The sequence below is a fragment of the Ostrinia nubilalis genome, chromosome 12 (assembly GCF_963855985.1).
Source record: "Ostrinia nubilalis chromosome 12, ilOstNubi1.1, whole genome shotgun sequence".
NCBI classification, from domain to species: domain Eukaryota; kingdom Metazoa; phylum Arthropoda; class Insecta; order Lepidoptera; family Crambidae; genus Ostrinia; species Ostrinia nubilalis.
The window spans coordinates 8482041-8509780 of NC_087099.1; the positions used below are offsets into that span (position 1 = coordinate 8482041).

At 35.0% G+C, this 27740-nt stretch overlaps 1 protein-coding gene across 1 annotated transcript in view; it reads left to right on the forward strand.

Moving 5' to 3' along the window:
• The first annotated feature begins 330 nt into the window (after positions 1–330).
• LOC135076894 (lachesin-like) overlaps positions 331–27740 on the forward strand; it is a 47330-nt gene continuing 19920 nt past the window's right edge. Inside the window, exons 1-4 of the mRNA XM_063971406.1 lie at positions 331–425; positions 3403–3682; positions 23960–24057; positions 26716–26923. Coding sequence (XP_063827476.1) covers positions 3601–3682; positions 23960–24057; positions 26716–26923 — 388 coding nt within the window. The 5' untranslated portion in view covers positions 331–425; positions 3403–3600. The remainder of the gene's footprint in view (positions 426–3402; positions 3683–23959; positions 24058–26715; positions 26924–27740) is intronic.

Sequence of the window (27740 nt, forward strand, 5' to 3'; positions counted from 1 at the left end):
GGATTTAACTATGTTAGTGAATTAGATTGTAAATAAAATGATAAAAAGTGGTTGTCTTTTCGAATCGGAGGTATTAACGCTCAAAAGGCTGTCCTTTTGGGCACCATTGCTGTCGGCAGCACTATTTTAAAAGTAGGTAATATTTTTGTATTTTTTTTTTACTTGTTATTTTCTGAAATTGATTAGTTTTTGTGGTCACACGTAAGATTAATTATCTATCGATGTTATGATGTCATTGTTATTGACATAAAAACGTGCCAATATCTCGTTTCTTATTATAATTATTAACCGATTGAGTCCCAGACGTAAATAAAATGATAAAAAGTGATAATGGTTGTCTTTTCGAATCGGAGGTATTAACGCTCAAAAGGCTGTCCTTTTGGACACCATTCCTGTGGGAAGCACTATTTTTCACAAATTTAAAAGTAGGTAATATTTTTGTATTTTTTTTACTTATTATTTTCTGAAATTGATTAATTTTTGTGGTCACACGTAAGATACGATGTTATTATGTCATTGTTATTGACATAAAAACGTGCCACTATCTCGTTTCTTATTATCATTATTAATTTAAGTATATCAAGAACTGAATTAAATGAACCATCATGAGATAGAGTCGTGGGTGGCGAACGAAAATACGATTTAATTCACGTCTAAACTAAGAAAATCTATATTTAACATCGTAATGTATGAAGGTTATCTTTGTACTATAATATCATAGTATTTATCTTCTAAAGATAGGAAAAAAATTAAATAGGTACTTATAGGTACATTTTTCACTTCAGGAAGTAACTACATGTTACTTACATATGTTATTTCACCCGAAATATTTACTCACTAAAGTATTACAGGTACATTTAAGGCTACTGTTATCTAAATATCGAATGAAAATGTCTAATAAGCGTAAACTTTATAACGAAACTAAAAACGAATGGCGAAATTAAAATTTAGTACAAGTAACCCAAGCTGGAAATATTGTTTGCACTGTTCAACGCAACGCACTTTTCGCAGACGGTGTTTTGTGTGAACTGTATAAGTGGGTTCTTATTAGGTTGTATAAAAAGGACGACCTTTCCCAGGTCATTAGCGTCCCAGAAAGCAGAAAAATAGAAGAAACCTTTCCACTGTAACGCTACACTATAACGTCTGGTTAATGCGTAATTCGAGAAAACCTTTCTCTGGGTTATTTGACCTTAAATAGACAGTAGGACGCTCTTGATGTCAAATACAAAAGTATGTTTTTGCCGACAAAAAATTTAATGCTCCCACCTTTTTATGATCTAAAGATTTTTCTGAATACTAAAAGTTATAGTAAACATATAAAAAGTAACCTTGGACGTTTTATATTGCGCCATCTAGTCCTCTAAGCAAATCTTGCCCTAGGGTTCCAGTCAACGAATATAATCATACATAAATATATTTTTTGTAAATTGCCTATTTGTTATTGTATTTTATGAAGCGCAGTCCATCAGATTGCCTCCAGTTGAATACTCACCGCTGAATTAAAACGGATAAACGCTCATTTTAAACAAACACGAGCAACGTTCAAAACCTAACCAAGTTTAAAAGCTGCAGTATGAATTTTAAACTGGAAACTACATTTGATATGAGGAGAAAGGCGAGCGTTGTGTAAACACTACGCTGCTCCATGAGTTATATTTGAAAAAAAGTGCTTCTGAAAGGATGCAGCACAGACTGAAAATAAAATATTCGTATTATAAGAACGGTAGAGCTTTAACAACTTTCATTCAAAGCGGGAAAATATAATCATTTTTGCAATGTTTACCCCTCTGGGTACTTACATTCGTGGATGTAAAGGGTCGAGCTGATAAGAAAACCGCCGTAGGCCTCTGGCCAGACAAAGGACTTAGTTTGTTTTCGAAAATACACAAAAGGGTACCCTAAGTAAGCACACGCTCATGTAACATTACAAATTACATTGAACAATTCCGATTTATCTTCGGGTCTGAATCCATTAGCTTAATTCCATTCGGAAATAAACAGTCTAGTTTCAAAACATTGGTTTAACAAATACGTAGAAAAATCTTTAAAAACATTTGTACGAGAATTCACTACCTAAATGGAATTCAACTGAATTATTTAACAAAATTTGTTTTATATAAACGTGACTGTATAATGACCACAAATTAAATATATTTAATTCACAATTGTGATCAATTTAAATCTCATCAATATCAGCATTTAATTTTGAAATTCTACATACTGATTAAAGTAATATTTAACGAATTATTAATTGCTAATATTTATTTAATATTATGTGTGAATATGTAGTAGGTACCTACAATAATAGTGCCTGCTGTGGTGATTTGATTTTTAATTCTTCTACAAAATACATGTTTCAATCACACAAACTATACATCAAATATAATAAAATACTATGTAAGCATGTCTAAATAGGTAATATAACAAAGTTATATCCGTAAAGAAAATCCTCAGGCAACAAAACCAGTACTTATATAAATATATAAAAGGAGAAACTGACTGACTTAGTGACATATCAACGCGAAGCCTAAACGGCTAAACGTAGGCACTTGAAACCGAAATATTGAATCCAGACAAAACTTTAATATTAACATTATATTAAGATACAATATTTTTTATGAAGTTTCGAGGTTGAAAGAACTCAAGCAAAATTAATTTACCGCTTACATTACCGGCATTGAGTTTCTGGTAATATAATAACTTTGAAGAAGAGAAATCGTACAAAATATACACTTAAAATATAAAAACGATAGCTTTTTTACGACGGTGTTCGTTTAGTAGATTTCATTATTTAGCGATCAATTCAATTACTTGAAACTAATTAATTTGATTCAATACAAAAATGTTAACCTTTTGTCATTTTTAGGACTAAATTATTTTCTTTTGAATTTTCTTGGCATTTCTTGTTAAGTGTGGTGTTTGAAAGGAGATTTTAATTATTAATTTTACAAGTAATTTATCTAAAAATTAATTTTATAATGTTTAAGTGGATGATAAGTTTCTGACGAGTTTTAATTATGTTTCATAGGATCGAACAAAACTATTACTGTACAAAAGCTTAGAAGCGTATAATGAAGAAATTTTGTAAAAATAGTATTCTACACTCCTTGTCCGTAGTAGGAATATTCGTACATTTTAATAATTTAACAAAGATTTCTATAAATTAATGCTTATGAACAAAACAATACAAAGCCAAAAAAGACAACAATCAGTAAAATGAGTATATATCACAGATAAACTAAAATAAAAGTCATCGTACCTTACGCCGAAAACAGATTGCAAAGCAGGACCCTTTAAAAATAAATCATGCATTTAAATAAACACCAATCAATTTAATTCGTAAATCATCAGAACAAACAAATTGGGAATGAGAGCGCTAATAAATTAAATGTCCCACAGATGTGAGCGCATGTGCATGGACGAAGTTCGGTGCGAGCGAAAGCCCGCGAGAGACTTCAGTCGCACCGCGGTGCTCCTACGGGCCGATCGTAGCGCGTCTACGCCGCTACGGGCTACGAACTTCACGAGCGGCTACGATACTACGATACAATGCCACAAACACAGTGAACTTTCTCCTGACACTGCGATGTGACTTGAATGATGTTGTTGGCGAAACTTTTGTTCTATGTACACTTCGGACTTGTCTTCCATGTTGTGATTTGTTTTAAGGACTCTGTCGGTAAGTTTCGTCTGATAACGTTAGACGTCAATTCCTTAGGTGCTTGACGAAGTTTTACGATGCCAGTCTTGATTATTTCGGCTGTTTTATTCAATTGTTCTTTGTTATTTCTTTTTTTTTGTAAACCTCTTGACCAACTTGATCAACCAATGATATTGTTGATTCATTTTTTCATTCTCAATAGGTCTTTGAAAACAAAGAATAGATCTTTCATTATAAAGAGTTTGTAATGCAAATTTAAATCACAAATGTAATTTCACAAACCGCCAGTTTTGCCTTCCATCATGCTCTTCAAACTTTTACTTTGAATATTTAATCCTCGCTCAAAATTTCGTTAATTATCACAAAAATAATGAACTTTGCAAAGATTATAAACTCCAGAACTAGTAATTGAATGTGAACCTCTTGGGTGTGAACCCGGGCAAGTTTTAAGGTTACTTTTTACAATACTAATTAACTTTGACTTGGATTTTGGAGTTAAGTCTTCCAAAATCTAACTTCCAGTTAATTAGTATTGAAATAGATTAATTCCTTTGTGTTCAACCAACGGAACGAATAAATATTTTCTAATTAACGAAATTTTACGTAACTTCCTAGTTCCTGTTTTAAAGAACACTTTTTTGTGTGCGTTTTTTATGAATTACAATATTCAGATGCCTGTGTTGATATTTTATTTCTTGGATATTGAAGCCATCAAGTCACATCGAATTTACTGTATAAAAACTATAAACGTATGTTCAAATATTTATAAGTATTAGAAGATTTTTCACTTATTATATGACATTAAGATTAATTTAACAATTTTATCAATAACTTAGGTTCGGTTGCATCACCTAACTTTGACCGTAACTATAACGATAACCGGTGTTTTTATATGGAGTTTGACAGACTTTCGACGTTCGTTAAAGTTAAATCAATATGGTACAACCCAGCCTTAATTGTAAGTAGATTTTAATTTTTATATCGTATCAAGTAACGTGTCGTAAAAAATACTTCATATTTTAACTGAAATAAAAATTGTATAAGGTAAGAAGTGTGTGATATTTCAACTTGTTATTATAGCGAGATCTTTTAAGCCGCTTATGGACAGCCGTCGATGGCGTCCAAAGGCTAAGCATTGTTAGAAGTAAAAGATACATTTCCAAAGAAAAAAGTATTTCGCAAAAATCACGCGACAGTATTGCTGCTGAGTTTATTCTACTATTTAACACATCATTACCAATATTAGAACATGATACGATACGACACACACCCTGCGTGTCCAAACAACTGCACGCAGTAAGATTTAATGAAGGCTACTGACAACGCCATTCTTGTGGCGGAGTTTTGGGCCGACACTGTGTAGGTTTGTTGTCGACACGACAAGAAGATTACCAATATAATAATTTTACTTTTAAATAATTTTATTTAAAAGATTACCAATAATCTTCTTTGCTAATATTTTTTTGTTAAAAGTCCCTTTCGCCATTTCTACTGGATATTAAAGTATCTAAAACCAATAATCATTTATTTATTTATGTACAGTAAGTACGTAGTAGTAGTACGAAGAGAAAGAAGAAAATATGGAAAATCTCTAATCTTTTAAAATGACTTCACATTCTTTTGAAATATAAAAATTCAAAAGTTCTGAAAAAGAATTAAACCAAAGACAAAATTATCACGTTGTCATTTATTTCACACAATAGATATTTTCCGATAATTTTAGGCCGCATTTACATTTCTATGGAATTATACGAAATGATGGATTAAATTAATTTCTGATGACAAGTAATTATTATTGCTGCCGTAGCTTTCTTTAAATTGAATTGTTTGTTTTGAACTAGCTTTATCACGCGTCTTTATCTGCGAATATAATGTAACAAAAACCGCCCATCTTAAAGAAACTTCATTTAAAACTAGCCATACCCGCGGCTTCACCCGTGTGAAGTTCGTTCTGTCACAAAGTACATTTTTCAGGTTAAGCCTTATTAGTTTCTGAATGACACTATTTATAGGTATTATCAGGCCTGTTCATCTCCGCGAGTTTACATCGAAAACAAAACACGCACGATTGCCCCCTACAAGAGTACTATTCGACAAGGCCTCACATACGAGCGAACATTGACTCACGGACGCGTATTCTTGTGTATGATGGAAAAAAATAAAGAAAATGGTGTACTAAATATTGTGCAGTATTTAACTGCCTAAATAATAATAAAAACACAGAATGTACTTTTTTAAGTAGCCTCAAGACACTGAGAGGTAAATAAGTAGTTAATATTATTCATGATAATTCATGCTAAATCATGTATTTCCTCCGCCATTTTCTGCAGATTGGCACCTCACGTCACATCATTTTACCGAAGTCAGCCCTATAGCTTCGGCGCAGTACCGATCACTGACGTTTGTCAACAAAACTTCTGACAAACTTGCTTGACTCTTGAGACAAGCTAAATTACACCATATTGTTAATGACATTGAGCATACATTTTTTTAAATACCTTCGCGAAGTAAAACTTCTGTACGTAGTACTTATTATTATTCTGTGGTATTATACAGATTAGTATAGATATTTTTTTTAAAAGCTAAGCATAGCACGAAAACGGTTTTACAAATGGCGGACTTAACGTTGGTAGGTTGGTCGAGCAAAGAAATGTAAGTCACGAGAGTAGTTTGTATTGGGAATAGAGGTGGGCGCCACGCCGGCGCGCCGCCGCCGCCGCGAATTTTTTCACGCCGCCGCCGCCGACGACCAGCTGTCGGCGCGCCGATACTGATACTGTACAAACTATTTGCAATTTATTCCTCTCTTATACTGTACTAATTTGTGTTTCAAACGCAGAAAAACTATCTTTTTATTGAGTTGAGCGGCTATTCTAGTTCAATAAAGTCCTAGTATCACTGCGACCGGTACCGATCTATTGTGATCGCCGCTATTTTCCTTACAGTTTGCCTCCGAGTCCTGCATCCATTAGGAATTGCAGTATCTTTTGGGGGGCGATATTTTTTACATCTTGTGGGCTTAGGATGTGTTTGCCCAGGTGTAAGCTCCGCTTGCGCATCAAAGGTCCGCAGTCCGTGAGAATGTGTAGTGGCGTTTCATCTGCCTCTTGGCACATCCTGCACGTTCTTGATTCGGACAGTCCCATAGTGAACAAGTGCTTGTTTAAGCTGCAGTGTCCAGTGAAGGCTCGAACTAAGATGCGCATTTTGATCCTACTCAGTCCTATGATCTGCTTAGAGAATTTTCGGTCATAGGCTTTTATAAGAGCTTTAGAATGAGTTAATCCTGGCGTGTCTGACCATGTCTTAAAGGATTTGTTTAAATAGATGTTCTCCGGGGTCATTCGAGCGAGACTTTTGGGAATGCCACAAAAGGGTTCTGGACTATATTGTGTTCCCTCCGCTCCCGCTCTGGCCAGTTCGTTGGCATTTTTACTGTCCACGATTCCCGCGTGACCTGAAACCCATCTCAGCGTTACTCTGTTACGTTTTCCTAGGGTATTCAGTCGACTCATGCAGTTTTCTACCAACTTTGAGGTGATTAATGTAAATTATGTGGTTGGCATAATTTTTTCGCAGGTTAGCTTCCGCACATTCAACAATGGCGTAGACTTCTTCCTAAAAGATAGAGGCAAATTTACCCAGGCTTTAAGAAAGCCTAAGCTTCGGCTGCTCTCCATACACGCCAAAGCCTACGTTAGGGCCTATTTTTGACCCATCAGTAAACCATATTATAACAGAAGAACTAACTATAATATTTATTCTTTAATGCCATATTATAAATTGGTACACAAGGCGAACTTAATGCCGTTGATATACTAATGAATTGATTGAGTAACTTAATACTAACTATATTAACAGTTAATCAAGTACATTATTCAAGTTACTGCTTGGTCTAGTAAATAATTGATCGCGAGAGGCGCCGGTCCCTCTTGCTGTCAAGAAAAAAATTCCTGCTTTCAGATAGTCTTCAGTCTGGCAGATAACTGACTATTCTCTAAGCGAATCACTCTCACAGAGATTGGCAAATATGTCTCCGAATGCAAATGGGAACCACAACCTCTGGAAGGCAACAAAATACCTCCCTCAAAGTGTTCTCCGCTTATTAGGTCCGGTTACCGGACTACATGAGTGCGAACTGACAAGAAAAATCTCAGACCTTTGCTACATGACAAGCCGGTTTATTTAAACCCATTGACACAGATAATCCAAAAAATCTACAATTCAATCAAAAAAATAAGATCAAGCATTGGACTTGATCCGAGACTTGCAGCTATGCCTGCCTTTGATTCCTACTGATGATGATGATTCATCCGACCGATTTCGGTCATGGTGACTATTGGTGACCACTTCGACTTAGCTGTCTTAGCGGCGCTGGTGCGCCCGAAGATGGCTTACATAGCCGATCTTCGCGGTACCTAAACTCCTCGCACATTGAGAGTAATTACCCGCTGCCAACATAATTATAGTAAATGGCGGCAGATGGACGGCATTTACATCATCGCGTTTTGCGTTGAGTTCAGTTGTGCGCTGCTCGTTGAATTTGCGGACTCGCCTCTACACAACACAATCTCCCGCCATTCTAGGTGCTGTGCTGCCAACCCTTCCCATTGTGATTTGAGAGGGCTCATTTTGCATCTTTTCGTATGCTGCTTCTGGACATCTTTGTACTTGACTATCTGAGGAGTTGACCGCCATATTTCCGCTTACCCTCCTCAAGTTCAAAGTAGAAGATTGATTCCTACTACGCTAAAAATTGCGGACGAAAGACGCAGGAGGACAAAGTGACTGACAAAGCCCACAGAATCGCTAAAATCAAGTGGCAGTGAGTGGGGCCCATATCTCGTAGAGCTGATGGCCGCTGGGGCAGTAAACATTTTTGAGTGGCAACCACGAGCCGGAAGACGTAGCGTGGGCAGGCTTCCCACTAGGTGGACCGATTTGTGGAAGGTCGCAGGAAGTGCCTAGATGCGAGCGGCGCAGGACGTCTTTCGGCTAAAACGAAAGAACTAACGCTAAGAGAGATGGCTAAGCTAAAGAAATAGCCAAAATGGACCCTCGTAAAGCACTTGCATTTGATCTGGTCACCATTAAGTCCATGGTCTTGACAATGACCACATTGAGTGAGAAGAACCTCGCAAGTCGCCTCGCCTCTTAACTTTGGAAATGATCCATAAGGCTGGCAAGTCGCCTAACGAATTCTCTTATCGCTCAATTAATCTGACATTTGTATTGTTAAAATTATGGAAAAGGATCATTCTTGCTCGTTTATTACCTTGCCTAAGTATGACCCATGTAATATAGTATACCCGACCATAAATTTTGGCAGAAACCATACCAACCATAATCAGTACAATGTTTGGAAAAAAAAGAATCCTGTACGTCTGCTTTCGCTGCGGCTTCAGCTGGGTTTATCATAAAGGACTACTCTATGAAATTAAAAAGTTCCTTCTAGCATACTTCTACTACCTGCTGATGGATTCTTATCTCAGTGACAGACAGTTTTAAATCAAACTCGGTGACAAAATCTTCTCTTTTTAGCTGCAGAGCTGGAGTACCCCAGGACTCTGTACTTGGTCTGATACTCTATAACATCTACTAGTAAAGTAGCCCAGACACCAGAAAGCTGCGGCATTCCTCAAATGTAACTGTAATCTTAAAGTGACTAGACTGCAAAGTCAGCTGCTTGGCTGACCAATTGGCGCATGTAATTAAGCCCCGAAGTCTCACCATATTATCATTTAAGACGTGAAACTTATCCTCCGGCCAATCTAGACCTCGACAAATTGCTGCAATCAACCTGCATTAAAATCCTGGACCGTAGGATGACATGGAAAGACCATAAATATAAATAAAACAGAACTGAATATAATATTCCACCGACAGTCAGCTAATCCAACATCACAACAACAGGTCTTTGGAGGCACATAGTTATGTGCCTCCAAAGACCTCAAAAATACATGTTAAGGGTACTTTTATCCGCACATTGGTACGCTCGCCTTTAGGAAATATATGAGAACCTGATCTCAGCCAAACCCGCTATCCAAATATCAAAGTATCTATGATCAAGAGAGCTAATTTACTAGGGTAAACCACTCTAGTGGCTCAAACCCCAAACAACTGCAAATCACCTGATTAGTCTTGAAGACAGATACTAAAAAAGCAGATTTAAAAAAAAATACTTAATGAACAAAGGTCAAACAAGGTCACGCCGCCGACGCCGCCGCCGCCGAGGTCAAAAAGTCGGCGCGCCGCCGCCGGCCAATTTTATATCGGCGCCCACCTCTAATTGGGAAGCATCCCGACACGAAATTTCATCCGTTATTTCACCCCTGTTAAGATTTAAAAGGTCTACGTAGAGTCTATTTGGTTCTGTGGCTTAGGTGTGAAAACGTAGTGTTACGGACAAACGAGATAGGCGAAAAGGGTGAATAGTAGATTAATGTAGAAGTTTCAAAATAAAAAACATAGTAGGTAAATGACACAATTTTTTAAACTATGAGACGTTTACAAAGCCATGATAAATCTGAAAGGCTACAAGTAATTCCAGTTACAGTTTTTGCCTGACATTTTGAAACATCTGTAATACTCGTAATAACGCACAAGAAAAACATGCTTTTTGTAGTTTAAATATTTCAAGTAAAAAATCTTCTTCGCCCTTTATTTTGTTATCCATGTTAATTCAAAGTATTTACTTCGTAGAGTATTTGAAAAAGTGCTCAAACGTCCCGTCTCATTACCGAGACGGTGTCTCGCTTCGCCACTTTGAGATGCTTCTGAGACTTAACTTGAGCGCAACATGTTGGAAGAATGCTTGTTTGAAGTATGCAGTCTTTTGAGACTGTTGGATTTTATATTTTAAAACATCAAGTTGTTTAAAATGTTAAGACTTTATATTTTCAATAACAAGAATAGTAGACTTAGGTACTAGATAGACTTGCCTATATGATATACTCGTACATTATCTCAATACAATTTACCATTTGGCATTTTTTTGGCATTACCAGACTCATTTGTGCATTTTTTTTTCATTTATTCAAGAAATCATACACTTATTTTGCCCGCGGCTTCACCCGCGTGAAATTTAGTTTGTCACATATCGTCATAAATCATAGCCTATTAAGTTATTTTGAGTTATAAACAATAATACTGTAAACTTTCAACAAAATCCGGACATCTCATCAAGTTTTTGTGTGAAAGAGTAACAAACATCCGGACATCCTGACATCCAAACTTTCGCATTTATAATATTAGTAGGATTATCTACTTAGAGCCGAGAAATATAGGAAGTTCTAAATTAATTTTTACAACCAACCATGATGACTGAATAATTAAGATTGTGTAAAATTATTTTAGTAGGTAGCTAAATCACATGTTCATAGTCGCCAAAATGATTGAATGTATGAAAGACTCTAAAAGATTGATAGAATTATGTTTCCAATCATTTGAAGTGAAGCTATTCAAACCTATTCCCAAATGTTAACGTTCAGTAATTAATTAATTACCAAAACCTTCGTAATAATAAAATTAGTAACGTAATTATGAAACAAAAACATGGCAAGAGTGCTTAACTTATTAAACTTCACTCCTACATGTGTAAAGAAATATAAACGTCTTAAAGAACAAAAGGTTGAGACTTAGGCCCGCTTTTGAACAATACTTTGGTTCGAACTAAAATTCCATTCAGACTGAAACATAAATTAACAAAAGTAAATTAACGATTCTAAAATAATATGTATATTGAGTTGTGTATTTAGGCTCTAAATTATTTCATTTACAAAAAAATAAATTCCAACTTAATTATTATGTATCACCGAGGCAGAAAATAAAGTGCTAGAAAATACGTAGAGAAGCTTCCAGCAACGAAATTTCTTAGAATCGGGTAGTAGTAGCTTGAGTGATTTACTCCTGCTTACATTAATTACAAGCTGTGCTACAAGTTACAACTTCGTATGAACTGTTGAAATACATTTCAGAATCATGTTGCAGTTAAGAGACTGCGAATTAGGTAACAGAAATCTAATTAAGTAAAAATTTTATCACAGTTTTTCCAAGTGATTTTTAGCGCTAAGTATGTGTAGTCCGAATTAAGTCACAGACTAACGAATTTGGAAAAACTGTGATAATTACTTGTTATTTTACTAACAACCCAAAAATATATTTCGTGTAATCTTCATTAAGCTTCCAAAATCTCACATATAATCTGAACTCTGAAACGTACTAATTGTGCCAACGAGCTTCGCAAAACGTCTCGCGATTCCTGTCACACACACACCCGATTAAGATAAGCCGCTCAGTAGGTAAGTGGAAACAAAGCCGGCACAATTAAGCACTAACAAGAGCAAAGTACAAGCTTAATTATCAAAAGACAAAGTACTTAATTACTGTACGGCGCGTAACATAACGCCCATTACGTGCATACGAGGGCGAAGTTTCGTCAAAAGCTTGCAATCTTACGCTTTGAGACTGACAATCTTGGATTGTCTTTGTTTATCTATTCTCTATCACTCTAAGTACATACGGCAGTATGCGTGGGGGCAAATGTATTAGTGGAATAAGCACAAAATCATAAACTTAATAGTCAATTATTTATATGAATTATTCATATGCAGAACATTTTACTATTCACATTTATTTAACTTCATCACCATCATCATTTCAGCCATAGGACGTCCACTGCTGAACATAGGCCTCCCCCAATGCTTTCCATGTTGATCGATTGGTAGCGGCCTGCGTCCAGCGCTTCCCTGCTACCTTTACGATGTCGTCGGTCCACCTTGTAGGTGGACGTCCCACGCTGCGTTTTCCGGTACGCGGCCTCCATTCCAGATTATTCCAGTTATTTAACTTTAACTAAGTATTTAGTCATAGGTCACAATAATGCTAGTTTGAGTTATGATGGTAACTACTAGGTAGGTAAACAGATTAATTTAGTTGTTGGAAGGAACTTAGGAACGCAATGATGTTTCCGATAGTCTTTGATATAAAGTAATTTTAATCCAGGAACTATTTTTCATTCCCAAATACACTTGGAAAAGAGATAAACAGGCTTAGTGGGCACCTTTGAATGGCTACATTTCATTCCGAAAAGGTTCAGTCGAATCTACTTTTGTTTATTTAGAGAAATGTAATCATTTAGATTACATTCCCGTCTCTCATCTTTCTTTATGTGTAGGTATTGCATACGAGTATCTACTACTACACCCACCTAAATAGTTTCTAAAACATTTTTAAATAACATACAATAGCAGACTTATTTGTCTCAGTGTCAACGTTTATTCATTTTCTTATTTAAAATTTTATTTTTCTTATTTGTTGACGTAAAGCTACAATCTAAGAAATCATAAAAATACCTTACCTCAATACTGCTTATCAAGTGGTGATAGCGTAACGTGAAATATTCCTAAAGCCACATATAGGGCCTGTGAACTCACCTTGAAAGGTCACATTAGCATGCTATGGCGTGTTCACTTTGCAATCGTAAATATCTATTATTCAGCTTTCAGAATAAATCCAACGTTATCAAAGCAATTTCCTCCGTTTACCTTCATCTATCTAGAAGTTAACCACAAACTCTGTAGCAATCTCGGATTAAATCTAGGGATTGTAAAATTTTAGCCTTGGCATCTTGGGTATTTATGCTTCGGTGCGAGATATCGTAGTTCACAGGTGCTTAAGTCCACGACGAATTTGTGTATTCAAATTTACGGTTGATAGGACATCAGACTATACATTTTTGTTGCAAAATAACACCTATTACAAGGACATAAAATGCCACAGTATTTACGTTGGTGTGCCGTACATGTCTATGGTTTTGAAAATTTAGCAAATATTTTAATATAGCAGTCTTTAGAATATGGAGTTTCTAAAAGAACTGCTTCATTTTCATGTCGTATCGACAACAAACTTGTACAGTGTCTGCCCAAAACTCCGCTACAAGAGTGAATTAATTAAAATAACTGCTGAAGTCTTTTAAATACAAAAATTTTAGTCTTTATCTTCATTTGTCGATTACTTTAATTCTTCTTGAGTCACGGGTTTTTTCCTTCGGAGAAATAAATACCTACTACAACTTTGTGATTATTCCATGAAAATGAAATAATTCGCCTATTCAAATCTACCAAGAACATTGATTAACTAGAACAGTAGCTAACACCTTAAAACATTTTTTTTTCATATTCTCCTTCATTTGGTACACGAATAAAGAATACGAAACGTAATCTTTTCTCACTAACATAAAGCTCATAAGTCAGCATTCTGTTCATCATACGTTTCATTATACTAGCTATTTCCTCCCAGAATCACTTGGCAGATTTCGCTCGGGGGAGTACAAAATGGACCTGTGTTTGTTACATAATCCACCTGCATATTTGATCTCATTCCACTGCTCTATCTGGCGTGCCACTAGGGTCTTGGCTTCATGTATTCGTTAAATGTAACAGGTACCTAGGTTTGCTAACTTTTGCAGCTCGGATTTTAGGGTTTTCTCACATTGAGATAGATACCTACTCGCTGTCACTCTGCTGCGAGCACTAAATCTAAAATTCAGTAATAGTAAAATGTATAGGTACTATGTATTTATTTTACTCCCCGTGATATAGAAACACACATACTATTTATGATCTTAGATCTATTTGCTACTTACCTCATTTTACATCATGGCCCACTTAGATGAAATGAAATGTGTGGTTTGTTAGATCATTGTGTTACATTTATCAAAATCATATTTCAATGTTATACAGAAGGAGATATAAATCTAATCAATATGAAATAATACGTAATAATGCGCTTCAGACACAATTTTTCGGCAACAAACGAAATACTAAACAACAACGCACGAGCCCCAACTTTTTCATCTAATAAACAAAACAAAAGAGAATCAGATATTATTAATAATTATACAATAATTGGTTTGCAGGCTCTCCCGCGTTCGGTCACGTCGCCCAAACTTCCGTCCAGCCATTAAATTAAGAGCAACTAAACTTCATTTATCTCGGCTTGTTACTTCTCGGACGATAAGGTTGGGAAACACGGCGAACTTCCAACTTTGGAAAGTTGTCGAATCACGACGATCGCTAGAAAATTTGTTACTTAAATATTATTTAAAATAATCTCCGAGTCAGCCCTTATCGAAGAAAGTTCCTCGGCTGTTTTAGCTATTACACCGATAGCGATTTAACGGCAATATTGAAGGTTTGCACCTAATTTGAGAGCTGTGATGGGACGATTAAGACCGCTTGTTACGGTCTTATCGGATTGTTTTTGTCCGTCCCTTCTCAAGTTTTGTACAACTTAAAGATACAGCTTGTTGTGTTTTAAATGGAACGAGATCTTTTCAAGAGTAGAATAGATACAATTGATACTTTGAAGCATTAACTGATCATTAGTTGGCTATTTTGAAGTAAACAATTGAAGATCTAAAGCATGGCTTACAGCTTCGTTTGGATACGGATTCTAGAATAAAAGACTACAATAATTACCATCATAATAAGCCAAAAGCCTTTATGTGACCAATGTAGCTTTTTGTTCGACGTTCCTGTTCAATACATAACCGAAAACTAAGTCAATCATTGACGTAACTACACAAACTAACGTCATATTTCAGCAGGTATTGCTGAAGGTAAATTGCATTCTAAATGTACCTACCAAAAATCCAAAGTCAATATATGTATCGGGAAATTATTCCTGCAAAAGTTTATGCTGTTCTCTCGGAACTGCGATTTTTTTAGCAGATTTGTTTAATTTATTGATGCAAAGTTCCTCAACAAGCCTTTTCAAACAGTCTCTTTTTGTTTAAACGTATAAGTCAATACATAGTTAGAAATATAGGCAGTAATGATAGGTGGATAAGGTAATATGTATCAATCAATTTCTTGTGTTATGCTTCAACAGCGTCTCTAAATTCATTCTTATTTCCTTAATGAGATGGTCCAAAACTTTTGCTATGCCCTAGCATTAACCCTATTGTTCTATTAAACGTTGCCACGGAAACTTTTGATAGAAGTTATCAGTCCAAATTATACCCCGTATCTAGGTCGATGTGTGCCCTTAATTTGCAGAAATATCATTGATCGTAAGGGGTATTTAAAGTGGAGTAAACTTCTTACAATGGTCACAGGCTAAGATGAAAGGCTACTTCATTTTCTGATAGTTAGGTAAACAGTTCCGGGTTAAGACTTTAATACCTCAAATTTTGCGACTCTCCCATCTAAGTACGTTGAATAGGTATCAAATTATATGACATACTCGTAGTTGCCGTAAGTGTCGTTAATTAATTATTCCTTAATTTCTGTATAGAAGTCGGTCGGTCGAGTAAAAAACGTCTAGTAAACTACTTATAGGAATAAGAACAATACAAAAACACTATCTTAATAATCACTTACCACAGTAGGCTAGCAGTATTGGCTGTACCTTTTGGGCACTGCGTTGGCCAGGGTAGCGTGACAAGCCCCGTTTGGAGCCAGGGGAAGCCTACGCGATACGCAAATATAGTTCAGTGGCGCAAGTCATCGTCTGAAAGCGTTGTCTTGTTCTCGGCACAAAACGAAAATATTTTGCCTGTCGATGGAAATTTATGGTGCTAAAAATACGTTAACCGTAGGCGATGTATCAAGAAAATTAAGATTAAGTGACACATTGATGGCCGATTTTGCGTAGTGAGTGAGAACTTGACAGCGGAAAAGAGCAATTTGTTTATATTAATTTTGGTATTATCTTCTTGTTTTTTATTTTTTACACTACCAGCTTTACTTGATTTGAGAATAGGTAGAGCTTGACTTTGTGTAAAATGATGTAATTAAGGAAAATAATTTGTAAAAGTTACAATATGAATTCATAAATCGTCTGTAAATAAAACTATTATCAAACAACATTACCTAATTACACTGTAACTTTTATTTATTTTCCACTCTAGTCTCTTCTGAGTTGCAGTCAAGATAGGGATACCAACAATCATAACTTTTCAATGTTACAATCACATATTCGGCCACGCTTTATGTTTGTGGAAACGTAATTTCCATAGAGTAAACTATCCGTGCACAAAATGTTTGAATAATGGTGATTAAAACGTTTATAGACAATTATTTACATCGATTAAAATTAGACAGGCAAATGCATGCAAAAGTGCGATTAGTTGGAGCTTTTGTGCCGCCGAGTTTAAGGTCCTGATAATAAATTCACCTGGAGCTAATTATTTTATGAATAAACCCCACAGTTTGGCAAGGAATCTGCATAAAACGTTTTCGTTCTAGCCAGCCAAGTCTGACAGTTTTCGCAAAGTACCTTCTTCATCTGTGCCGTCTGAGAACTTACTCCATCTGCGAATTAAAATGGTGGTTCTAAAATGGTTTTATCTGGAATCTTTCGGTCCAAGTATACCAGAAATGTTTGAATCATATTGGTTGGAAAAAGTAAACTTTATAAAAGAGGACTTCATTCAAAGGGAAAAGATTTTAATAGTATTGTACGCATATTTTCTTTGAATTTTCATAGTTGATTGTAAAAATTCTAGGAAAATCATCAATAATTAACTCTTCTCATACAATAAGCAAAAAAAATATGCAGAGTTCCGTTTCTTTGTGAACTTTACGTAATTCCACTTAAATAATGTATAAGGTATTCGTATTACAAACAAAAGACGAATTAGACTTAGGCTGGGTTGCATCATATTACTTTAACAAACGCCAAAAGTCGGTCAAACTGCATACAAAAAGCACCGGTTATCGTTATAGCTACCGTTAAACACTCACATTTAAATTTTTCACCCAATTATTTTAATAAGCTTACAAATATCAAATCATATAAGTAAATAATAAAGTTCCTGACAGTAAAATGTTCATAACCTACCCATGCACTGATTCTTTCCCAAAGACAACGTCATAAGTTGGACGCTTCCGTCATTTATTATTATGATACATTAGACTTTTGCGAGGTTGTAAACGTTGGCTCTATCGCTCGGTAACGATACAAACATTTCGTTTATTGCTAACTGTGGCCTACTTACTATTAAAGACTAACGACAACAAATTCGATTTACCACTAAAAAAATCTATCGTGTTACCTTTGGGAAATTTCCTAGGTTGACCCTGGATGTCCTACCTATAAAACTGACTATCGCCCGTATTCACAAACATTACTATGAGGTCTCACAGTGCGCGTGGACGCACAGGGAGACACATGAACCAATCACAGAGCTCTATTCAACGCTGTACGTTCGATTTGCTGCTTCACTTAAGCAAGTATCGTTTGTGAATACGGGCGAAAATCTATGAGAGACTAGGCATAATTAAAAATTCTCGAACATCTTATACTTCCAAAATAGAAAATAATCAATTAAAAAAGTAATAATGTTCTAAGTTTATTGGAAGCGGATAAAAACAATCTTCTCGGAAGATTCACTAATCTTTCTGATTCTATTGAATAATTTAATCAACATGAATAGACACTTTCAGGCTTGCCACAACAACCAAGTTATAATTACACAATAATTTAGAAAGATCTGTTTAGTCAATTACCTACTCGTTTGTTACGAGAAAGTTAAATTAGAGGGAACAATTCATTATCAGAGGAACCTAAATAGCCAGTATTTTAGCTCTCTTCTATTTGTTAAGGATACCCTTGAACCTTTGCTAGGTTCTGCTAGGTAAGTAATTAACTTTTCAAAATCTAAACCCCCAGGAAAATGTAGTACAGGGTTGTCAAATTGCTTTTAAAAATAAAGTGATGCGAGTAAGAAGGATCTACGTTAAAAATAGCTGAGATAAAATGATAGCATAGGCCCTAGATCAAGACAAGCTTTAGAGGGTTCGCTATGATATATTATAGAAAAGCAAACACACTGTGAGCCGAATTTATCTTCTGGGAAATAGTAAACCTATACACCTACTGTCTGTAGTGGAAGGTCGCCTAGAAACAACCTGATCTAAGAGTGTTACCGAATAAGTAACATGATTCCGCAATTTCAGAGGAAAAGGACAAACTTTTTACATACGTAGAGAAGTTATTCTAAATAATAGATCTTTTATGCAAATTGATAGTGGGTCCAGTTGCTGGAAGAGAAAATATTAAAAAAAATTGGTGATGGACACGGTTCCAGTTAAAAAAGATCAGTCGCTTAAAATATTTTTTTTATTAAATAGTGAAAGCTCACAACATAAAACTAAAGATGTCAGTCTTAGCATCCCCCTACGGGGATATCAGAAGTTTTTCTTAGACCTGTAAATACTAAGACCATAAAAATAACGAAAACCATAGCGATTATTCTCCTCACCCATCATGCTCTTAGCGAAATTATCAAATTATTTGGTCCAATTCAATACAAAGACACAACAAATTAATAACTATCGCATTGAATACCAATAAACAACTCTACAAAGTTCTGGTACCAATTCGTCCATCCATAACAATCTAAATTCCCAATCTAGTACTTTAAACAGCTAGGTAGTTATACTATCAGTTTCCCCAAACTGCTGGCGAATTCGCGGGGATCAGAAGCTAAGTCCCCTTAAGCTTTAGTTATATCATGATATTTCAAACGCTTTGGATTAACTGGAAATTTACCGGAATACGCGGTCATATTTCTTGCCTCTTAATTAATATTTAATCGTGGTTTTGGTTGATATTGTTTGTAAAGATCATTGTGTAGTTAGTTGAAACGTAACACTGTGGCATTTTATGTATTTAGTTGTAGTAAGTGTCATATTGGAAAAATATTGTATCGCGAATCAAGAATAATTTATTTGCATTGAGTAAGGTATCCATGGCATCTTCATTTAGAATCTTAGGTACCTAATTGTATAATAGTTCCACATATTTAGCCACATCATCACTATAATATGCATAAATTATGAACACAGCTGAAATAAATGATGCTATGATATGCTGTCGACTATAAATTTTTCGGCAAAAAAGCAATCGTTTTAATTCCCCAGCTCACATAAAAAGATTATGTCCGCAGTGGCTCGAAGTACTGACATAAAACATTAAAAACTTTCTTTTACCGTTCGAAGGAGGCACATTCAAGCATAAATCCTCTCTGGAGGTTCACGCCTACTTTAACCCGCAAAACGATAAAGATCATCCTTTGAAGCCTGATATTTAAAAACAATTCTCCCATACATTGTTATGATTGTTAAGCAATTATATTTTTATTTCTACTGCAACTGCTAAATGAATTATTCGTCCACCTCATATAAACTAGAGACAAAAAATGAAAACTCAAAAATGAAATCATTTTTTTTTTTATCTTTTGAGAGTCTTAAAATTGATTCATATTATATCTTTTTTAAAGAGTCTGATTTATTTTACGAGTAAGATTCTTATTCAGTGAGGATATAATATTAATCCATCAATTTATCTGAACCGTTATGTAATATTAAACTTACTTTTGTTCTTGAGAACCTTTTAGTTTCTTTTCTGCCCACTCGTATAATTAAAATCGCAAAACTGTTACGGTCATAAAAGTTGCCTAACATTTTATTGGCGATCAATACCGTTATCTATTGTTTATTTTGTTAAATCTGTACTATTCCTTTTTTTAGCAATCCAACTTCGACTTTATCTTCACTTGGCTAAGATGGGTTTTTATTCGGTACCGTTAAGTGTACACATGCACCATTTGATTACATTATGCGACAGTAAAATTTCAGTGCCAAGTGGAGGGCAGAACAGGAAAGGCTACTAAACGTTGGCCTTTATTACACCTTAGTATATTGACTGTTGCGAGTAAACAGAGAGAAAAAAAACGTTCATTATCGGCTCAGCAAATAAAACAAGATAGCTCCCTTGGGATCGTTCGGTTGGATATTGCGACCCGCAAGCAAATTTGCGCTAGGCACAATAAATGCTTAGATGTACGTGTGAACATGCGGTTTCGGGCGGTTACTTTTGGGGCGCATTAGACCCGGATATAAAAGCTCAGTCCTGAAATTGATATCTTAGCAAGTAACTCGCTCAATCAGTCTTGTACGTCGTAACTGATGGGATCCACTCAACAAGAGAAAAAGATTTTCAGCATCTCATACATTGATGAGCAGGTAGTTAGAAGCTAAAAATGTTCAATACTTGCTTATGCGAATAATAAATCATAGCATTTCACATACATCGCATGTAAGTTATACAGGGTGACTTTGAAATCGTTGGCATCCTTTTCAAATAAGGCTCTACTTTTAAAATAAGGATACATAGTACATTCCCCAAATATGAGACAAATCCAATGAGTTAAAATTTCAATATTTAAAATCTTGTACAGACGACAGCACATCAATTTTAATACTGTGGCATTTTATTTCGATGTATTAAGTGTTATTTTGCAACAAAATGTATAGGCTGATGTGCTGTTGACTGTACAATAGTTTTAAACTCTTTTTAAGAGCACACTTATACAAATAGATTAGAGTAAAAATAATGACAAAAAATCTTATTGGATTTGTCTCATATTTGGGGAATGCACTATGTATCATAAGTAGAGTCTTATATTAAAAGGATGCCAATGATTTCAAAGTCATCCTGTATAATTTATATTTATAAGCATGTTGTAGTTACATTACAGCTCAGTAGCATCGCATCAACGATTAAACTGAACGTAAATATTTCTCCAGCTGGTAATTAGCCTGTATACATTGCAAGCTGTTTGTTATTGCTGCCACTAGCGAACTAGTAGTTCGTCTAAATTTTGTAACTAAATGTTTACTGTGTTTTTAAGCCCCACAGTGCTTTTGATTTGTGAACCAATAAATGAATAGGTTATCAACCTCGTAAAATATGTCGAAGTAGAAGTTCCAACATATTGAAATAAAAGACATATTTAATTTTCAATATTATCTTTGATGTTATTCTATTACGTCGTCACAAAATATCTTAATCGTCGTAAACATGTAACAAGCCTTACCAAAAAATAGCTTTTAAGACATATTCAAATATTTACGTCTGAATTCAGATGAAACTTAAGTCAAGCAAATGATAATAAAATTGCGTGAGACCAGTGGGTCAGGCGTAAGTAAGTATACCTAGGTAGGTAAGTGTACCTACCTAGGTATACTTACTTACGCCCGTATTCACAAACGCCGATAGAAATTGCATCAAAATTTAACACATATTTCATTGATATAAACAAAATACACGGAAAGCCAGAAAATACATGTAGCAAAGCTGATTTTCATAACTCACTTTTTCTCACACCAGTAAATAGTAAATATATGGAAAGAATAATTATGTCACTAAATAATACACCATCAGAAGGATACGATTCCATTTGTACAAAAGTTTTGAAATCGTGCAAAGAGGAATTAAGTCCTCTGCTAACGCATTTAGTTAATCTGTCAATGGAGCATGGAATCTTCCCAGAAAAACTAAAAATGGCAATTGTAAAACCAATTAAAAAAAAGGGTGATAACATTAACATTGACAATTTCAGACCCGTGACATTAATTTCAATATTTTCCAAAGTTTTTGAAAAGGTTGTTCATGAACAAATTACGTCCTTTTTCAAGAAATTTAATGTGATCAATAAAAACCAGTTTGGTTTCCAAAAAAATAAATCAACAATACAGGCAGTCTTTGGCTTGGTTGATGATATTTTAAAAAATGTTAATGACAAAAAATATACATCGGTAATTTTCCTTGACATGTCAAAAGCATTTGATCGAGTCTCACATAAACAATTACTTGACAAATTGGAGGTCAATGGAATAAGAGGACCTGCTCACGATTGGCTAAAGTCATACTTGGAAAACAGATTGCAATGCGTCGAAATAGAACAGGTGAACGTTAGACACACTACACAGACCTACAGATCCTGCTTCACATATAACAGAAATGGAGTACCCCAAGGAAGTATTCTTGGTCCATTATTGTTTCTCTTGTACATAAACGACATTATTAATATTTCAAAATATAAATTCACATTATTTGCTGACGACATTTCACTTATTGTTTCCAGTGAAAAAGACTGTACACTCGAAAAACACAAAACCGACATAGTTAATACCATGACATCTATAATAAATTGGCTAAATAAAAATAATTTACAAATCAATCTTAATAAAACAAATATAATTAATTTCAATAATTTTATAAATCAATCTATTAATTTTAATATAATGGGCGAAAATATAACGTGCGCTAACAGTGTGAAGTTCTTGGGTATCATCATGGATACAAAATTCACATGGAAAGACCAAATAGATAGTGTCTTCGAAAGAGTAAATAAGTTTGTGTTTGCTCTATACCGCCTGACAAAAATAGCAAGTAAAAAGACGGCTATCACCGCATACTTCGCTTATGTAGAATCTGCGATTAGGTATGGGATCATAACCTGGGGTAACGGTACCAATATAAATAAAGTATTTGTTGCACAAAAAAGATGCATACGAGCCATTTGTAACATAGCACCGGACGTTTCTTGTAGACCTTTCTTTAAGTCGTTGAACATTTTGCCGCTTCCGTGTATCTATATATTAGAAATGGGAAAATTTGTAAAACAAAATATACACTTGTTTCAACAGTCAAAAGACAAAACGAGCCAAAGTTTGAGAAACCCCAACAAGCTTACTTTAGAAATTTTACCAAAAACGATCCGGTTTAATAATAATGGTTATGTGATGGCCATTAAAATATTTAACAAGATTCCTGAGAGAATAAAGTTACTCCCTTTTAATAGATTTCGAATGGAGTTGAGGAAGTGGCTAATAGAGGAATGTTTTTACTCCATAGGAGATTTTCTTAAAAATAAGACATTATAATAAAATAAATTATAATTTTAATTAATTAATGTAGGACAAAATTTAAAATTTGCATGCTGTAATTAAGTATGGCTAAATAGGCATAAGTACAATAACTTAAAAATGTAATAACACCCACTTTGTGAAACCCTATTTAATGCAAATAAATTATATTTGATTTGATTTGATTTGATTTGATTTGATTTGATTTGATTTGATTTGATTTGATTTGATTTGATTTGATTTGATTTGATTTGATTTGATTTGATTTGATTTGATGCTTGCTTAAGTGAAGCAGCAAATTGAACGCACAGCCTTGAATAGAGCTCTGTGTTTGGTTCGTGTGTCAGTCACCCTGTGCGTCCATATGAACTGTGAGACCTCATAGTAATGTTTGTGAATACGGGCGATAGTCTTGTGAATTTTTCTTTTGAATTTGCAATCAAAAATATTGTCAAACTTTTGAATAGAAACAAAAGAAAGTCTCTTTGTTTGTCCCCCAAACGTGTAATGCGGATGATTGAAAATAACCCTTCAAATGAAGACCATCCAAAAATAAACCCTGTCATTGTTACAGAAGTTCCCCGCTTTGAAGACAGCCTGAACAACTTGACCGTGTCATTGGGAAGAGAGGCGGTATTCACTTGTGTCGTCAATGACCTCGGCTCGTACAGGGTTAGTATTGACTAGTGTGGTGGCATTGCTTTCGATGTTGTTATCGATGTAGATGAATTTAAAATAAAATGTGTCATTAGAATCAACATAAAGGAACAAGACAAGCATAAAAGTCTTAAGTAAAATATTTAATCCAGTGCAAAATTTATATTATTGATGATGATTAATCGATAAAATTAAAAATTTCGTTTATCGTTGTATCTAGGTACTATTTTCTATTTTCCGATTTTTTCCAGTGTAACCTATACAATATAGGTAGGTTACACTGGAAAAATTATTCACGTTCCAAAATATGAAAATGTCCAGCCTAATCCGATTTTCACGCAAAGCTAAATGTCAATTGCATATTCGGGACTTTTGGAAAATAATTAATCAGCTACAAAATAATTCCATTGATATGATTATTTGGAAAATAGAAAATAGTACCTAGAGACAAAAATAGAATAGGACGGGAATAGTGATAATTTAAATTTATAGTAATCGAAGCAATAAATGTGCTAATTGGTATTAGGCTTATAGCCTATTATGCTCAACACAATGTCCAATCCTCCGATTGATCCACACTTAGGGTTATAATTCTGGCTTTGATCTTATCAAGTGTTAACCTACAATATTGTAAATTATTACCTATGTCCTAACAGTAGAATTGGTTTTACCACGCTATTACGAGTATAACATTTAACACGACCTAGTCCCAATCACAATGCGTAAATACCTAGATAAGTTAGAATTAAAATGATTTAGGAAGAAACAAAACACTATCAGAGCACAAAATACTCCATCTGTGCAATGGTTGCCGACTGAGGCATTGAAATTGAATAAATTAAAAGTATTTTATTCTTATTTCTCACTACCTCGATAACGGATTCATCTCAGTACTATTCAAGCCTTCGTCCTGATTTAATTTGTTGTTAATTTACCAGAAGTTTGCCAACTTCGCTGATCCCCTCTCAGTTTTTTAAACTCTTTAAAAGTCGATTACTTTTACTTCTATCTACGGAGAAAAATGATTTTTAATTATAGGTACCTAATTTAAATAGTTAGTTCATTTTTCTTTCTTTTTTTTTTGTAAACAATATTAAAACAATTTGTTGTTGTTGTTACTTACTTCTTTTTGTAAGTACTTACTTATTATTTAATTTTGTGGCAGCTGTAGTAGTTATGAAAAGGACGTTATTTTTCCCACAACCTAAATATGTTAGGTAAACTGTGCAAATAAATGCTTGGACAATGGAATAACTCGGGGAGTTTCTATGCTATCGAAGTAATTATTTCACCATTGTTTCTATTATTGAGAATCCAATCTATAAAACACTAAAATAAAAAAATCTGCCCCTTATTTTAAATTGCTCTATCTAGTCCCAAACTAAGCAATGCGTGTAGATACTATGGGTACCAGACAATGGATATGTCACCGGAAAATAACAAGAACCGCAAATTTATAAAATTCCTAGGAAAATCAACTTTCGTAGGATTCTAAACGAGAGACAAATTGTATTATTTTACGCCCACATATTCCCATCAGTCACACTGTTATAGACCGTTTCATCCACGAAGTCGTGCGAAGACGAATATAAGTTACAGTAAGGTACAGTGTTACTGACAAGTAACGGCGTGACTTCATGGATTTTTTTTTTCCCAACGAGTAAGTGTTACTCGTTTCGGTGCGACTTTTTGGGAACAAGTGAGTTTAGTGTAGATTTAGAATTGAGATGATGACTGGGTCTTCTCAGTCGGTACACTCTTGTCAGAGTGGTTGTGGTCATCATTTTGAATCACGATTCAGAGTGATGTTCCTCGTAATACGGCGCCATTCCTCGCGGACTGCAGCTTTCCGGGTACTTTCGCTAACCGAGCACTTAGTTGCGGCCTTGATCTGGTCCGTCCATCTCATTGGTGATCTACCACGTGGTCTGGTGCCCTCAACTTTTCCCTGCACTACGAGACGCTCTATGGAGTCATTACTGCGCCGAGATACATGGCCGAAGAAGGTTAAAATGCGTGACTGAACCGTGGTTGATAGGCGCTGTCTGATGCCAAGTTCTTTTAATATGGAGTCATGGATGACTGGGTAATGAAATATAAATTGTATTTAGTCCGTCAGGCAGACAATAAAAAAATATTGGACACGTATTTTTTATTTTTTTAATAATCGAATAATTACAGTATTATATTGAGTTGAAATGTCGCGTGACGTCACTTCTAAGTAAAAATTCTACACAGGCGTGACGTAACGCTCCATTTCAACTCAATGTGGCACTGTTATCATTTAATGAAAGAAAATAAAAAATACGAGTCAAATATTTTCTAATTTATCTATCTGACGGACAAATAATTGAAACCTATTGTTTATTTATTTGTAACTAGCTTTCCGCCCGCGGCTTCACCCGCGTAGAATTTTGTCTGTCACAGAAAAACTTTATCGCGCGCGTTCCTGTTTCAAAAACCGGGATAAAAAACTATCCTATGTCCTTTCCCGGGACTCAAACTATCTCTATGCCAAATTTCAACAAAATCTGTTCAGTGGTTTAGGCGTGAAAGAGAGACAGACAGACAGACAGAGTTACTTTCGCATTTATATTATTATATTAGTATTAGTACAGATAGTATAGTCTAGTATAGATAAATGCCACGGACTGTAATGTGATCTTTCCACAGGTGGCGTGGCTACGCGTGGACACGCAGACGATCCTGACGATCGCCAGCCACGTCATCACCAAGAACCACCGGATCGCGGTCAACCACAGCGACCGGAGGGTCTGGTTCCTCCACATCCATGACGTCAGACAGTCTGACCGCGGCTGGTACATGTGCCAGCTGAACACTGACCCTATGAAGAGTCAGACTGCTTATTTAGATGTCGTAGGTGAGTTTTGTTCAATACTCTCATACCTAATAATATACAAGTGTACCTATTACGTTGTAATTTTTTTGAGACACTCAGCCAATAGAAAAAATCTACTATTTAAATACATAGACAGCACGGCACTCTACATTTTTGTTGCAAACTTGCCTTTATTACAACCCATTAAGACCCACAATGTTTAGCTGAACTTGCTAATCGTCTACACAGTACAACATTGACATTATTAAGGATTAATAATTTAAAATGAGCTACATTTCACTCATGATAGTTTTCATGAAAAATGCCGTAGTTTTTACCAAAATGTCAACTGATACGATGCAGCGATATGGGATACCTACCTATTGAAATATTTCATAGCAACAGGGAAAATGAAAGAAGTAAAATAACGCAAAAATTGTTACCATATCCCGACGTGGCGCAATTCTCCCTCTACAAGCAAAAATATTCGGTGATAAAACTAGTAAAGTTATAAAATATTTTTTCATAAAAATCGTTGCATTCCATTGCAAACAATCAAGTACTGCATTGCCACCCCACTTATACAAGCGTTCAAACAACTGAATTGAATATCAAAATGTGAATCCAATTTAATTTGTAACATTTGATTACACAGTGATAGACTCCGGATCAAGAGCTAAATAAAAACTTGTAAGTGCGTTTAAATTTTGTGTAGGTGTCTCATAACTAGTTCACTTTTTCGATAAACCACGGCACAATTTTTTTTAACACGACTTTTTGTCGTCATTTGTCGGTGCTATAAAGTGAAACGAGGGTTTATTATGTACAGAAAGTTACAGACATTTTGTGTTCAAAGCAA